The 17,342-nt window shown below is 32.9% G+C and overlaps 1 protein-coding gene across 1 annotated transcript in view; it reads right to left on the bottom strand.

The window, feature by feature from the left end:
• The window catches only part of LOC127737253 (CD109 antigen-like), a 71,274-nt gene that overhangs the window by 20,914 nt on the left and 33,018 nt on the right, over positions 1–17,342 (bottom strand). The window contains exons 17-22 of the mRNA XM_052247797.1: positions 15,051–15,168; positions 14,744–14,857; positions 13,248–13,337; positions 11,539–11,676; positions 9,605–9,743; positions 1,673–1,849 (exon numbers count right to left, since the gene is read on the bottom strand). Of these exons, the coding sequence (XP_052103757.1) occupies positions 1,673–1,849; positions 9,605–9,743; positions 11,539–11,676; positions 13,248–13,337; positions 14,744–14,857; positions 15,051–15,168 (776 nt within the window). The remainder of the gene's footprint in view (positions 1–1,672; positions 1,850–9,604; positions 9,744–11,538; positions 11,677–13,247; positions 13,338–14,743; positions 14,858–15,050; positions 15,169–17,342) is intronic.

The raw sequence follows: 17,342 nt of genomic DNA, 5'->3' as shown, positions 1-17,342 counted from the left end.
CAAAAATGTAAATTTTGGTAGTATCAATATTTTTCCAACCATAGTCAGTTTTCTTTTCTTCTATGCCATAAGTAAGGATTTCATTTTGTCTATTTTAGGTTCCCAGTTTAACTTAAATTAGGTTAAATCATATTACGTAAACACACCGCTGTGATTCAAATTAAATATTTTCTGAAACAGACCTTACCAAGATGCTTGATTGCTTGCTTGACAACATACAACATACTTGTTACGTTTGGCGGACGTGTTTTTTAACAAAACAATATCGGCATTTCAATGGGCAATAATTGTGCTCCTCTTCTAACCGACTTGTTCTTTTACTGATATAAGTCAAACTTCATATAGGAGATTTTTATGAGAATGATAAGAAGCTAGTATTATCCTTTAACTTCACGTTCTGCTAAATAGATGATGTATGATTCAAAGTTTGGTGACTATGGTGAATGCATTTATACTATCGAACTTAAAATAAAGGTTACCACATACACAGTTAAGTCCGCCCTGATCTTGACTTACATGTAGAAATTGGCAATGGCGGTCGGTTGAGAACAAAGTTTTACGACACAAATTGTGATGTCAGCTTCACAAAGGTCAACTCTACATTCTTAACTAACCACATTCCACCAGCATCTTCATATGGCGTATACACTTCCCAGTAAAAAAGTAGTTTAAGAGCGTTTTCTATAATTATATACTTGATTGAGGGTATCTACATACAAGGAGGCTATTAAACCAAGAGTTCCAAGAGGTCAAGTGGTTTTGGATTTTTAAATATTTATTCTCGAGCATCACTACAGAGACATTAATTGTCAAAATGCGTATCTGGTGCAGTAAAATTGGTACCGTTAATATTCTTTAAGTCATCCCTTCGAAACCTTCACAGACGCCTTAACGAGTAAGTTGATCGTTGTAGAATATCTGTTTATCTGTTTCTTGCGTTTATTTGTATTGTTTTCCTGTCACGTAATGTTGTTATTTAAAGCGGTATTTTTAACATTGCCATATATGCGGGAGGTGTGGCTAGATTTAAAACCAGGTTCAACCCACCATTTTTTCTTAAAATGTCCTGTACCAAGTCCGGAATATGGCAGTTGTTATCAAATAGTCCGTTTCTATGTATGTTGGTTTTTGATTTTGTTGCATTTCAGTGTTTCTGTTGTTCCGTTGTTTTCCTCTTATAGTTGACGTGTTTTCCTCGGTTTTGGTTTGTGACCCGGATTTGTTTTCGCGAAATCGATTTATGTATACTACTGTTGCCTTTATTTACAGATATCGACGGATATATCAATATTGTCGTAATCATAATCCTATCCCTTTTCTTATATCTGACATTACCTTATCAGACTTATCACCGAATTTGTACTTACATCATCAACACGATGGATGTTACGTGTAGATAAATTCTCTTAACTTTTCAGGAGCATATGAGACCAACCTCCGGTTATTGGAGAGGGTTCGTGTAGATCAGTCTTATGTTTTCTATGTTGTTCTTTGTAGACTATTTTCTGCCGTTTTGTAGTTTTTGTTTTTTGTTATCGCGTTGTCAGTTTGTCTTCGACTTATGAGTTTGAATATTCCTTTGGTTTCTTTCGCCTGTCTTTTAGATATCTATATATCATCATATGTTTTATCAAATTAACACAATAACCGATGATTAGAAACGTTATATTACCTCCCTCTAGAAATTTGGCTGTCTTCTTTTTAATTTCTTCTGTTAGTTGGTTAGTTACTTTCAGATAAGCACTAACGTAAACATTAGGGGTGAAATCAACCATATTTTGTTCTCCACTTCCTGTGGAAATCTTTAGAAGATCTCCCAATCCTGCTAATGTTGCACCTAGTAAGTCTCCTGATAAAGCAATAGTATATGTCGTTATCATACATAATTTAGTAATGGAACAGTTTATAAGCAAAAAGTTCAGTCATAATAGAAATAATCGGAGTTCCCTGTTTTTACGGCGATCAATAAAGAAATGCTGACTACATTTTGTATTGCCAACATGTCATATGGTGGCTTGTAGCTGTTAACATCTTCGTCCTATAGTATTTATGAATAGTTTCTCATTAGCAATAAATCTTCTCATTGTCTATAGAGTAAAGTAAATTTTGAAAGATAAATAGAAAATAAATTTTCGTTTCCTTATATATTTAAAATGCCGCTTTCTCAATGCCGAACTTTGCTGTCGGTAGACAACTTTATTAGTGTGTGCTTATATACAATATCAATATATATATATATATATATATATATATAAAACGTCTGAATAATAGTCAACGATTTTTCCCACGAGGGCGCTGGATCGTTACGAGTAACGATACACGTACACAATAAATAAATTATATAAACGCCTAAAAAGTGTACACAACAACACCAATAACAAAAAAAGGAACTATAAATGTAATTATTTATAAATATTTCGGATAACAGATATCCTTCATCAGTAAATATGATTGTGATGTTGAATGAATCATATATCAGTCTATTTAGATTAAACTATACCAATCTTGAAATTTATACAATAAAAATGTCAAACCGAACATCAGGTAAGACGCTTCGAAATTCTAAATATGTGTTAAACACCACATAGGTTATATGACTAATTACAACAGAGAATTCAAATATATGCTTTAAATAAAAATGATAATGTGCGATATGAACTAGCACAATTCTAAAGCTTTAACGGTGACGACAGTTATGATGTTACAAGAACGATTGCGTCAATAAGAATTCCAAATAAACAGCACTGAACGATCTAAATTTGTAAATATTTCAAATTTGACAACGGTAGAGTAGTTGCAACAGAGTCTGCGTATTTAAACATCGCAAACAAACGGCCGTTAAAATATAATAATAAATTTTGACTAAGGTTAACTAGTTGAACGTGGCTTGGTACTTTTACATCCCTCAAAAAAATTAAGCAATTTAAATTGGTATACAGATTTATTTTACAGATGAGTAAGGTAAAGAAATAGAAACAGAGACTATAATAAAAAGTAATATAACCCAAATGTGAAGCACTGCATGGAGTCGAACTACATCTTTTCATTTATCCCATTTGGTGCCAAAGTTGTTAATTTTCTTATCCAAAATCTTTCCCGAGTGAGTCTATCCTCCCTAGACCAAGCAGAGTTGTGGTCAATGATTGTAATGGTCAGTCGATTGAGATCTGCCTTAGTGTGGCCAGGGGATCTTAAATGTCGACTGAGAGGGAGGTCTGGCTTGCATTGGTAGTCGCTACGATGACCGTTCATTCGTTTGTGAAACGGCTGTTCTGACTCGCCAACATACTGTTTACCACATTTACACTGTAGGAGATACACAACATTTGTAGTCTTGCAATTAACATTGCAAAATATGGTGTATTCTGTACCAGTGGAGTGACTGTTAAAAGTCTGGGTAACCAGTATTTGTTTGCAAGTCAGACATCGTTTGTTTCCGCAACCCTTGCAAGAGCCCACAGACGAAGAGCCTGCTTGAGAGGATAAATCAGCTCTCACCAGCAAGTCTTTAAGGCTTTTGGGCCTACGGAAAGCCAGTACAGGTGGCTCGGGAAAGATCTTGGATAGTTTAGGATGTTTTTCGATTTCTTTCCAATTTTCGCGGATTAGGTGAGATAAGTTGTCAAATTTTGGATGGTAAGTCAACACAAAAGGCACCCTCCTGTTGACCTTTTTGACTTTATATTGTAAAAGTTCATCTCGGCTGATGTTGTTAGCACGAGAAAAACCTTTATCAATGTCTTTTCTTTTGTAGCCCCGATGTTTTAGGTGACCGCGAAGTTCTTGTAGTCTTTTTTTTGCAATATCGTTGGTGGAGCAAATCCTTTTTATTCGTATGGCCTGGCTGTAGGGAATGCTCTTAGTGCAATGTTTAGGGTGACAACTCAAAGGAGATAGATATTGATGTTTGTCTGTGGGCTTGCAATACAGATCTGTAAATATGTTTCCATCCCTCACTTGCGTTGTAGTGTCAAGAAATGTGATCTTAGAGTCAGAGATTTCATATGTAAATTTTATTGAGGGATGGGCATCGTTGGCATGTTGAATGAACAAGTTTAGTTCTTGTTCAGTATTATCCCACTTCATGTCAATATCATCGATAAATCGGAACCAAGAGAGGGGTTGATAAAGAGAAGAATTGAGAATTCTCTGTTCTAATTTCCCCATAAAAATATTGGCATAAGACGGGGCCATCTTTGTTCCCATTGCTGTTCCATTAACTTGGAGAAAGTGTTCACCATTGAATGTGAAGTTATTGCATTGTAATACCAAAGTTAGAAGCTGGATGAGACATTCAGTCGGTGGATGTAAGGTGTTACGAGAGTTCCAGACTTCCCTACAGGCTTCAATACCACCGTCATGGGGGATGTTAGTATAGAGGGAGGTAACATCAAGCGAGACAAGGATCGTTTCAGGTGGGAGAGGGTTCAAAGATTCCATTTTCTTAAGATAATGTGTTGTGTCTTGTATATAGGATGGTAAATTTTCCACATGTGGTCTCAGATGAAAGTCAATAAATTCTGATATTTTCTCTGTAGGGTGGTCATTGGCGGAAACAATTGGTCTACCTGGATTATTGACTTTATGTATTTTGGGCAGAAGATAGAAACGCCCCGGCTTTGATTTTTCAGGTTTTAGATATTCAAATGTGTTTTCATCAGAAGTCCCTCTTCACACATGTTTTTCAGGTTTGTGGTGATCTCTTTGTTGAATTGAGGGGTGGGGTCAGAGTCTAATTTCTTATAAAATCTCTCATCAGAGAGTTGACGTTCTGCCTCTTGAATGTAGTCACATTTGTCCATGACGACAACAGCGCTACCTTTATCTGCTGGTTTTATTATAATGTCGTCTCTGTTTTTAAGTAGCCGCACAGCTTCATTTTCTTCAGACGATAAATTGTTGAATGTTTGGGAAGTGGCAGTGGACAGATGTGTTACGTCGGATTTAATTTTGTCAATAATATGTTCTAAAGTAGCACATTTACTGGGTTTAGGAATCCATGAACTTTTTTTCCTGAATCTGGGAATATCGACATCCTCTTGGTCGTCATCTGAGTCGAGATCACTTGTGTCACTATCAGTGGTACTTTTTGTGGTGTCCTTAGAAAAATATTCCTTGATTCTGAGGGATCTTGCTAAATTGTCTAGGTCATCCTCCAAAAGTATAGAATCTATTTTGCCCGGCGTGGGACAAAAATTAAGACCTTTTGACAGTACCTTAGTCTCGGTCTCCGACAAAGCAACTGAAGACAAATTGACTACAGTGTTTGTAGAGTTCATGCAACTTTGTTTTTTTCTCCTGAATCGGCGATTCCGGGATTTTTTTCCGGTTATGATGGTACGATTGAGAGTTAAAGTGGTCTGCTCTCTTACAACAGTGTCTAAAAGTACGCCGTCTCGTTTAAATTTATTAATTTGTTTTTTGTGTAATTTCCGGGATTCAATGCGCAAGATGTCATGGAGGCGCTCGTTGATGGTGAACAATTCAGGACTGGAAAGTTCTTGGCATGATTTGTTGTAAAGATGGTTATAACTAGTTTGTAAATTTAAATGTTTATGAGACGCTTCAGCGTGTAATAGAACCATCAATTTCACGGAACTACTGTGGAGAATATTATTCCATCTATCCATAAATCTGATAGATTTTTCACCGGTGGTAAGGGGTGAAGCTTTCAAAATAAGCCCCATCGGAACAATACCCTGAGACAGATAAGTTTTTAAATTTGATACATGATGTTCGGTTTTAACTATTTTAAGACTCAAAGCTCTAAGCTTTTTAAAAAAAGACATAGTTTGCCTGGTGGTAAGGCTGTAAGAAAAATCGGATCGCGTGATAAATCACTCGATACAGACTAAGAATAAAAATATATATAAAACGTCTGAATAATAGTCAACGATTTTTCCCACGAGGGCGCTGGATCGTTACGAGTAACGATACACGTACACAATAAATAAATTATATAAACGCCTAAAAAGTGTACACAACAACACCAATAACAAAAAAAGGAACTATAAATGTAATTATTTATAAATATTTCGGATAACAGATATCCTTCATCAGTAAATATGATTGTGATGTTGAATGAATCATATATCAGTCCATATATATAGATTTTACCACTGCATCGAGTGTGATACGATATGTAACCACTCGAGACAGTTAAATTTATAAATTTAAAACCTGAGGCTCGCCGAGCGTTTTAAATATTTAAAATGTAACTGTCGAGAGTTGATAAATATTGTATTGCACGAGATGTGGTGGTGGAATCTGTTTCTCTGATGATTTTTAGACGACATACAGACAATATTATTCATTTGTTTCGATTGATCAACAAAAAGATGTTCATTCCATGTGCCGTCATCAGGCATGATCGCCTTTTTCATGACGTCACAATAGAAAATTCAGAGGGAAGCAAGATCATTTGACGTCAAAATCATATTTTGACCAATGACGAACTGAGATCAAACGAGCCACACGTTGATTAAAAAAATCAAAAATAAAATAATCAACAGGTCAGGAAAAGGATAAATCGGCTAAGAGCTAGAGGAATATATATATATATATATATAAATTGCCTAACAATGTAATTATAACACACAATTGAGTATGTAAATATTAGAATGTTTAAAATATTTATAACGCAATAAATAATAAACGCAATATTTCGCTAGACAAACTAGCCTCATCAAGCGTGCATCTATCCAGGTGAAATCGGATGTAGATAAGAAACTTTTGCAGCTAATTGTACATTTATTAAGCTGTCTTGTAAAGAATTCAAATTTGGATGATGTTCAAGATTATTAACAAAATTGGTGGTTGAAGTTTGCAACGTCCATTGGCCAATATCACAGGATAAAAAGGACGATGCTGTGTACTAAATTATTCTTTATCTTTCCTGTATCTTTTCTCGTCTTTTCCATTAAGACCATCAGGTTCTAAAGTGTGGAGCTGGTGGATCCAAAAGTTTTCTCTTCTCCTTCTCGCCGTGGTGTCCCACTCGGTGTTGACTTCTTTGAATTTGAAAGTAACTTCATCAAAAGGATGTTTCTTTGAGCGAAGATGTCTTGTGAGAGGACAGTTTTTGTTGGTTTTATACCATGAACGATGGTTATTAAGCCGAATATTGAATTTATCCATTGTTTCTCCCACATACTGAATGCCACAAGTGTTACATGTTATACATAAATTGAGTTCTCCGTTTTACAGTTGGAATTTGAGTAGATGGTATAACTTTGTTTTGTAAAGGAGCTGATGAAAGAACTGCTTGTATTGGCAGCTTTACAACATCAGCAATTCCTTCTGCCACATTGTTTGTAGCAACCGGGAAGTGGAGTAGGTTGCTTTGTTAATAAAGCTGTCACTAATTTGTCACGGCTGTTTTTAGGTCTTCTGAAGGCCATGACTGGTGGTGAGAAAAATACTTTTTTTTAAATTTGGTCATTTTCTACAATTTTCCAATGCTTTTGAACAATGGATGACACATTTTTAAAATCAGGATGATGAGTGAGTACAAGAGGTGTTCTGTTGACTCCTTTATTTTTATCCTTGTACTGCAGAAGTTCATGGCGACTAGTGTTGATTGCTCTTTTGAAAGCTGTATCAATGATGTTGTTATTGTATACTCGAACAACTAGATGTTTACGTAGTTGTCCAAGTCTAACATTTTGCTTATTTTCGGTTGAGCATATTCTCTTGATTCGCAATGCCTGACTGAATGGGATACCCCGGATGCAGTGTTTAGGATGGCAACTTTTAGGAGAAAGACATTGATGTTTGTCCGTTTTTTGCGTATGAAGGTCCGTTATAATGGTTCTTTTTGGATGTATCTCGTAGTATCAAGGAAGTTTATTTTCTCCATAGAGGTTTCTTGTGTAAATTTAATTGAATGCTGGAAAGAGTTACAGTGTTGTAGAAATTCATTCAGATGGTCTTGTGAATCTGTCCATTTAAAATCAATATCGTCAATAAAACGAAACCATGATTCCATTTGGAACTTTTGGATCCACCAGCTCTACACTTTAGAACCTGAAAAAGACGAGAAAAGATACAGGAAAGATAAAGAATAATTTAGTACACAGCATCGTCCCTTTTATCCTGTGATATTGGCCAATGGACGTTGCAAACTTCACCCACCAATTTTGTTAATAATCTTGAACTTCATTCAAATTTTGAATTCTTTACAAGACAGCTAAATTTATGTACAATGAGCTGCAAAAGTTTCTTATCTACATCCGATTTCACCTGGATAGATGCACGCTTGATGAAGCTAGTTTGTCTAGCGAAATATTGCGTTTATTATTTATCGCGTTGTAAATATTTTAAACATTCTAATAATTACATACTCAATAGTGTGTTAAAATAACATTGTTAGGCAATTTATAATTTCATTTGTGTAATTGAATTAATCTTTGTACTGATTAATCCACACTCAAATAGATTCGTATGATATGTGTTGCTATTTATAGGCACTTATATATATATAATTTGTCTAAACAACAGCCCAACATTGTTAGATCTGTAAATTTGCGGAAGCAAATTTTTTGTTCTTCCCTGGCCGGGATTCGAACTTATGCTACTAAGATATCGTGGCACCAAATCGCCTTTCACTATGCCCGACGCGCTAGACCACTCGACCAATAAGGCACTTTAATAATAAAGCTTTCGGTGGCCGGATTTTACATTTCCTCGTCAGTTTGTATCTATCGTCGTAACACAGTACATGCTATATAAGGCATGAAGATAGAATTGTTACAGATCAGCTGAATTATCTATTGTAAAGGATCATACAAATTAATGTAAGATGCAGTCACAGAAATAGTTATAAGTACGTCTGAACCAGTGACGACTCTACAACAGATTTTATCCATCGGATCACCAGCAGTGATGGTGATACAAGGCTGAAAATACATTCTGTATATATAATTCGTCTAGAAAATCAACCTTACAATGTTAGAGTAGATTTGATTGTATTTTATGTATATATATATATATTGAAGAAACTAATAGAACACTGAGAAGAATTCGTACTTATATATATATATATATATTTATTTTGTATATTACTATTAGCTACCATAACTGTGCTAACTTAAATCTGTTATTTAGACACATTTATTACAGATTAACCTTTTTATCTATTAAATATTGCTTTCTCTGTGTTATACAAAATTCGACATTGGTTTTACCCCTTTCGCGAAAAGACACCAATATCAATAGTGAGATAAACAATATCTGAAATACAATTATCGCCGCATAGTACAATGGAACGATTTTTCATTAGTATGTAACTTTGTGAAATTAAATGGCTCATTACATGATATGGCTTTCGTCTTTTCGCCTTTTATGGGGTTAAATTTTGTAATTGCCGTATTGACATTATTGTATCGAATCAACAGTTTTTGTCAAAAAAAAACTTTAAATCACGGCGAACAATTTGGTATAGATAGAATAAACTATGCACAACACATTAATCATGGCGAACAATGTGGTATAGAATGATTTAACTATGCACAAAAGTTAAATCAAGGCGAGCAATATGGTATAGATAGAATAAACTATGCATAAGAAAGAAAGGAAGTGTACACACATAACGTTTGAAACTCACCGATAACTTGTATCTTAATAAACTCTGAATCTTTCACAAGATTTGGAGGAAATGACAAATGTATAATATCTGTAGAGCTTCTTTGTTGTCGAAGGTCAATGATTAATGGTACGTTATAGCTTTGTTTTATACCTTCTGCCTACAATATAGTTGAAAGAAAAATTTTCATTCACATGTCCTGTTCAGTAAATTCACATCACTGATTCATGATTGTTAAAATACTCACATTGAAGCTTCAGAGAAAACCAAAAAATAATGAAATATGCAAGTACAATACCGCATATAGAAGGAAAGATGGGTTGAAATTTACTGGTTATTATTGGTAAGAAATGTACGTTAGCTTGGAGAATAATAAATGTTGTACTGCTATTCATCAACACATAGTTCCAGAGGAAAGTTTTTTCCCTAGTATATTTGTATTTGTAAATAATATTGTCTTAACAAAGAAAAGGACGAAGATACAAAGAGGCAATCAAAAATCATTTGTGACAAAAAGATAAATTTAATTAAAATTAAAACAACGAAGGTGCAGTACCATTAACGTTATTATAATATGTATAAAGGAGATGTGGTATGTGCAAATGAGACAATTATCCATCAAAGTTCAAATGAAGTGAATGTAAGTAATTAAACGGCATTCAACAATGCGAAAAACCCATACCATATAGTCGTCTATAAAAGACCCTGAAAAATGTGAAGCAATTCAAACCTATTCAAGCCTTATCTATAACAAATCAAATAAAACATTTATGACAGACAAAAACCAACGAAAACCACTGAACTACAAGCTCCTGACTTATGACAGGCATATAAAGAATGTGGCGGAGTTGAACATGTTTGTGAGCGCTAACCCCTCTCCCTAACCAGAGAATGGTGTAACAACAAACTCTAAAAATCAGTAGCATTAGTCTTCACTCAAAAGATCGGTAAGAGACACTAACACAACTAACACAACTAACATAAAAATAATAGAAACGAAGCACCGAAATAAGAGTGCTCGGAGTTATTGAAAGCTTGTTTAAAGCCAACTACAACTAATTAATCATGTTCTCCCAGACTAAAGTATCAATCAGCACACATCCAACCTATTTAGTGTAAATACGCCATAAAAGATCTGAGAAACGAATGACCTTATACAAGTCATATTGTAGTGATAAAGTGGTACCTAATGGCTATCAATATCACCTACCAAACGGGTATTCATTGAAGTTTATTGGTTAACTTCACCGAAATTAAATTTGTGTCATTGTTTATCATCGGTGTCATATAACAAAATACTTGTCAGCATATGAGACTACCAATACAATTTAATTTCATTATTATTTAAACTGAGAAACGAAATGTTATGTTTCAAAATATTTGGTAAGTTTTCTTTTCAATTTGACTATCTGTAGTTTTCCTAGATCATGTGTAAAGTCAAAAGGTGCACATTTAGCTCTTCTTTTTTTTTTTTGCTTTATAAACAAAACCGTCTACTGCTTAAAAAGGAAGATGGCGTGCAAGTATGCGACGTCACAATTAAAAAGTTCAATTGATTTTTTTTAACAAAGTCGAAGACCAAAACTGACCTTTCTCTTGGTGTTGCTCGCTATGAAATTAATAAAACCATTCATATAGTAATTTACATGTTTCAATTCATTTTTAAATCTTGAAACAGAGGGCTTTCTAGAACGTTTGTGCTTCATCAAATGAAAACGGATGTCTTTCGAACTCGTCTTTATAAGTCCGATTCGAAGAAAGTTGTGAATTTTCCTAACGCTCAGTATAAAAAGGTTGACAAATAGTATGCCTATCCCATGAAAAAAATGAGTATAGAGAATGGCACGAAAAAGTTATTTCTTATTATAATACATAGTTCTTCAGTACAATCAAACCGGCATAGGGAAAATCAATTGTACACAGTACGACAAAAAGGGCTTACCGGGTAAACTTACTTCTATGTGAAATTCTCGTTCAATAGCATCTGCACCTTGAGTAGATCTAGCTGTTCCCTTCAGTAATATTTTACCAAGTGCAGTTGGTTTGATAGGGAAATACACAGCATTAATACTGTCTTTCTTCACAAGCACAGACTGACGTAAAAACAAACAAATCATATTTTCAAAATAGACGTCCAAACTTCAGCATACTAGTAATTGTATTTCTTAAATTACATGGCATAACATCATATTTGCTGGGAGAAATATAATAGATATGTAATAGTGAATGACAATATCTGTTTTTAATATTTTTTATCGTTAAAGATAGGAATTGAATCAGGTGGATATAGTATGAATATGAAACTTGTTTAATAAGTTTATTGATTGATATTTGCTTCACTTTCTATATAGATATGTAATACAAACTTAAGACACCAAATTTCAAGTTTTGTCGGCCGTCTTCTGCTTTTCAATATCCAATTTAACTTTGTTTCCCGCATATAGACAATTAAAATTTTAAATAAATAGCTGCTATCTTCTGTCCTGTCACTCTTATTACGTTGATCAGTCCCATTATCATATTTGTGGATTAGAAAGAACTGCCCAATATTTAGTTGTATATGTATTGTTTAGTAGACTAATTTTTGCGTGTTCCTTTTTACCGTTTTCAATGGTGTTGTTGGTATTTCCAAGACTATCGTCTTTTTCTGTTATCTTTGTAAGGAATGACTGTAATATTTTTTCTGTCTATTCGAAATAAAATCAAAAATGTGGCGCACACTGAATAACGCGCGTAACGGGTTATTTAAAAGTGTGCAACATATTTGTGAGGTTATTTCGAATAGACAGACAAAATATTACAGTCATTCCTTATAAAACAACAATAATAATAATGCCTAAAGATAAATACAATGTTAATTTCAAAATTTGAAATGAATTGGCGTACAGCATTTTGGAAGGTTAACTTTGTATATAATTTTCTCACAAGAAATACCAAATTGTTCAATATTGCAAGGTTCTACAAGAGTAAAAACGATTTAAAATAAAACGTCGATATATGTCGAGGAAGACATGTACGATGGTCTAGTACCTGTGATGAGGTTTTTCAACAAAAGGGTCGATTCTCCTGTTGGGGACATTTCTGCACGAGGATATCAACAGCCTAGTACAGACCATTAATACAAAACACTCATGTTTTTCTACCCTAAGCATAGATGACCTCCGTCAAATTTGGGTCAACATTTTAACTGTTTTTTTAATTTACTTATACATTCTTAACTGATTTGGTCTTGCAAATTATTTTATGCATTTTGTGTAGATGAAATGCGCGTCTGGTGTACTAAATCATAAGCCTGAGATCTTTGATGCGCTTTTTAAAAGAAAATTTAAAAAAGACATATCATCGATTTTACCCTATGTTATTAGTTCTTCATTAATTGTCCAGCTATAAAGCAAAAAAAAAAAAGAAACAAAGTGGAGTTTTTGAAGGACACATTCTGTAACATAAGTGTAAACCAGATGTGTTCCATGCAACTATTGTAGACAGTTCTATAACGGATGATGTAGTTTACAAAACTGAAAGGGCGCAAAAGCTTTGTTTTTTTTATTTAAATGTTAAGTTTAAAATAGTATTTGTTTGTTTGTTGTTGACAAAATTATTTTCAACTCCTGCAACGCTTTTTGTAATTCTTTTAAATGCAGTGTTTTATTTGAAGTATATTTACCTTTGTCCAACCATCACCACCTGTATTTAAACTGTTTCCATTTCCATTTACAAAACTGAAGTCAGCTTTGTTTGACAACTTCACAGATACCTATGGAACAAAGTTGTCTGATCTTATTAAATACAGAAATGAAACATGGTAAATGTTTTATGAAAGCAATAAGCCTAGATCAACTGATGGTGATTTTCATCGCAAGATAATTTTTTATAATAGTCTTATCTCACGTTTGTACTTTAACTTAGGTTTCAATTTTCTCAAGATAATTAAGTTTGTCGTAACGTTTATGACTTTTTTTAATTTCATTAATTAAACTAACAAACATTTCATCTTGAGTTACTTTTCTATTATTGTACAATGTTTTTTTAGAAAAAAAAACAATATTGTTTCACAATGTATGAAAAATAATGTTTTAAAAAATTGTTCCCATAACGTTGAATATAAAATTTGGGAGATATTATATAATTGGTAACGAGATAACTATCCACAAAAGACCAACTGACATGGATGTAAACAACTTGTTGGTCACTGTACGGGGTGACAGCACAACTTTAGAACAAAAAGTGAGTTAAAAAGGGCTAGAATCATCAACTCGGTACTCAAAACAAATGACGAAATACTGATAGTAGTGACAAATGTACACACTGTTGTGTCTAAAAACCTATTATTAACCACTGTTTTCCAGACTGTTTACGATTTAGATCAAATAGAGTTTGTACTAAGTAAGGATAATGTAATTCAGTCGTTGTCGTTGTTTGCTGTCTGTCATATTTGTTCTTTATTTGTTTTGTTTTATGAAATAAATCAGGATGTTTGGTTTTTGTTTGTTTGTACTGTTTGATATTTTGTAATATCTGTGCGTGTCATAGCTTGCAGAATAGGTTTTGTCAAATGTTATTGTTTCAAAGGTAAAACTATATTAACAGAGTTAAAACAAACAATTTTGGCTATCCTTTCTCTTTCTTTTTTGATTTTTTGTTTTATATTGTGCTACTCGTTTGGTCATGAACTTCCCTGATCAGGGTTTTCCTTAAAAAATATATCATGTGCATTGCAATTGGTATCATACATTTATATAAACTTGTTTTAAAAGCTTTCCCAACAAATGTAATTGTTATTTCATGCAATGTTTACTGTAATTGTAAGTCATCCGAAGACGTGTGCTGTCCAACAAAGCGTTCATAGTTATTGCACTTTCCTTTCATGAAAAACGCGTATCCCATATTTTAAGACTAGTAAACACGACAGAATTTGGTCAATTTCTATCACCTATTTTTTTTATAACTTGGTTTGTTGATGAAAGTTAAATGATGAATAAAAAAAAACGTTATAAATTCTGATATTAATGAATTAATTGGAAATATTGAACAGTTTTTGATAAAAAAAACTATTTCATTTGATTTTCAAGATGAAGACCATAATTAAAAGAAATGATACTAACTTTCAATTTTGTTGCATGCATTTTTACAAAAATTACTATTTCATGAAAGCCATTTTACCTGTTGATCTTGGTCTAAGTAATTAAAGACAGTGGCTTGAACTATAATAATTTCCCCTCTAATTGCAGAATACGGAAGTTCAAATCTCATGAAAAATTTCTGAAATGTCGTCAACTAAAACGAAAAACTATTACATATAATTTGTCATATGTTATATTAACAGTAATTCTTACAAAAGAATATTGAATAAGTATTGTTTTTGGTGTTGATACACAAGATGTCAAAAAAAATAACACAATTTGTTTTCAACATAGGTAACACAATTGAACAATTTATAATATAAATAGATAAATAAATTGATATTTACAGTTGCCATTTCTGCAGCCACACCAAGACCAGAAACAGGATTTACGGCAAACGCTGATGCCACCCATTCTGTAATGGTATCTGGTGCTGTCGTTTTGATAGTAGCTGTTCCATTAGCGCTAAAATTTCAGAACCAACTCAAAGGTTAATATGTAACTATTTCATTAAACTCTACGGCTTCCCTATAATGTATAGTACAGGTTTTTATATTGCTACAAAAACGAATTATTTTCACGGTTTGGTTTTTGAATATAGTACATGTAATGTACCTTTGATTTTATTTAGGAATGGAAACCAGAAATAAAAAGAGTTCTCATTTTCTTTCCTAAGCATGTAAGCACACAAGTGTAAATTCATTAACCAATTTCTTTTAATATTTATTTCATGAGAAAGTAGTCTGGCTTACTTAATTGCATTTTTTATTGAATATGAGTCAAATATCGTCTTTGAAAGGAAAAAAGAAGTCATTAAAAAGAAATGGAAAAGATACAGCATGTTTACTTACTAAACAAACTTAAATAATTCCCGGAGCATGTCTTACATTTTTATGTTGTAAATAAGATTGTAGGGAGAAACAACAATAACGGTACCTATTACGTTGCTGAAGAGATTTTAATTTGGTTGGACAATAATGTTGCTGTTCCCGCAGATAAAGCCCCAAACAACATCGTTTTTGTGTGTAAATCACAATACATAAACTGCTTGATAAATGTATTAGGTATTGACAATTCACATTTAAACTTAACATATACCCCTCAAGACACTTACCAAAAAGGAAACCCGGCATAAACATCGGTCTGTTCTATGTTTGGACTTTCAACAAAAGATGAAGAAGTGGATCTTCCATCACTGTATTGGATACCTAAATATCATAAGTGTTCTTACTTATATTGCTGGGCCTTTCAATTGCTCCACGAAACCTCTTTCTAAATTATTAACATCAATTCAATTAGCAATCAAAGCCGGGCTTCTTGATTAAGATTATATTACAATAGTGACTGCTGTATCCTAATTTTAGACGGTTTACCTATTATGTCTGTTTGTTTTGCTCACACATTGTTGTCAATATGATGGAATTCAATTCGACTGTCATACAAGTGAGAGGTTTAGCTAACTATAAAACCAGGTTTAATCCGCCATTTTCGACATAAGGAATCATAGATTTATTCTTACGAGGAAGCTCAAAGCATGCTCGAAGGATGCTCGGAGCTTTTTAAGTAGGCTATTCTCAGCAGTTAATGTGACAATAATTATCATGATCCATTAAGATGTCAATCAAACCTACACTATTTCTATGATAAGGAAAGTAGAGCATTATAGAAGAAGCTCCATAAACACCTGAGTGTGTAAACATCTGGTCTATTCAAATACATTTTGCATGAAATTTTACAAAACTATAAAATAGATTAGAAATTCTTCAACAGTGCTGTGTAATGCTTGGAAAGAAATCTCAAGTCTCCACAAAAAGTAAAAGTCGTTTAAATATATTCTTATTATATTTAATAATCATTCCTTTTTTTATAATTAATTTTTTTTATAATTAGATGATATGATTTAAAAATAGTTTATATTATATAATATGATAAAAGTTATCAAGACACAAACAACAGTCAGGTGGCGATACCAAACAAGTAATTTTTTTAATCCCTTTTATAAGTATTTTTTGTTTTTAAAAATTATTTAATAACTCAATAGTTATTTTAAATGTCAAATAAAGCATGGTCTAAATGTAGTTTTTAAGACTTTTTATATCATTTCATTAAATAAAAATAAGTATTTATCCAATTTTAGATGAGCATAGAGAGGTTACTTTAAAAAATAATGACAAAAATATTACTTTAATAAATTATTTTATACAACTTCAAAAAACTTAGTACTTACAATTATTTAAGGAATATATGTAATTGCTTTTGATTAAGATTCAAATTATAAATAACTTCAAGTCTAAATTAAAGGTTCCATTTCTATTTATAACTGTCTATCTCTAAGATTTTAAGGGGAAATGATATTTTAATAGCCCCACGAGGCCAATCTTTGATCAAGAAGTTTGGCATCAGAAAAGCAATAAGTGCTTGTTGAGGATTTGAATAGTTTTACCAATATATTTCATGGGGAAAATAACCAGATGTCTGTGAAAATTTGTTAAAGCTAGTAAAACCTGTATGAATGGACACCTATAAAAATAATATTAACAGAAGTTACTTATTCATGATATAGAAGTAATATTTGAAACAGCCTCGTTTTCAACATGTATAGGTAATTTTGAAATCTACTTGTATAAGTAATGCCCCTA

Source organism: Mytilus californianus, unplaced genomic scaffold (assembly GCF_021869535.1).
Source record: "Mytilus californianus isolate M0D057914Y unplaced genomic scaffold, xbMytCali1.0.p SCAF_4, whole genome shotgun sequence".
Lineage (NCBI taxonomy): Eukaryota > Metazoa > Mollusca > Bivalvia > Mytilida > Mytilidae > Mytilus > Mytilus californianus.
Note: the sequence above shows the minus strand (reverse complement) of the source record. Positions and strands in the feature narration are given on the sequence as shown.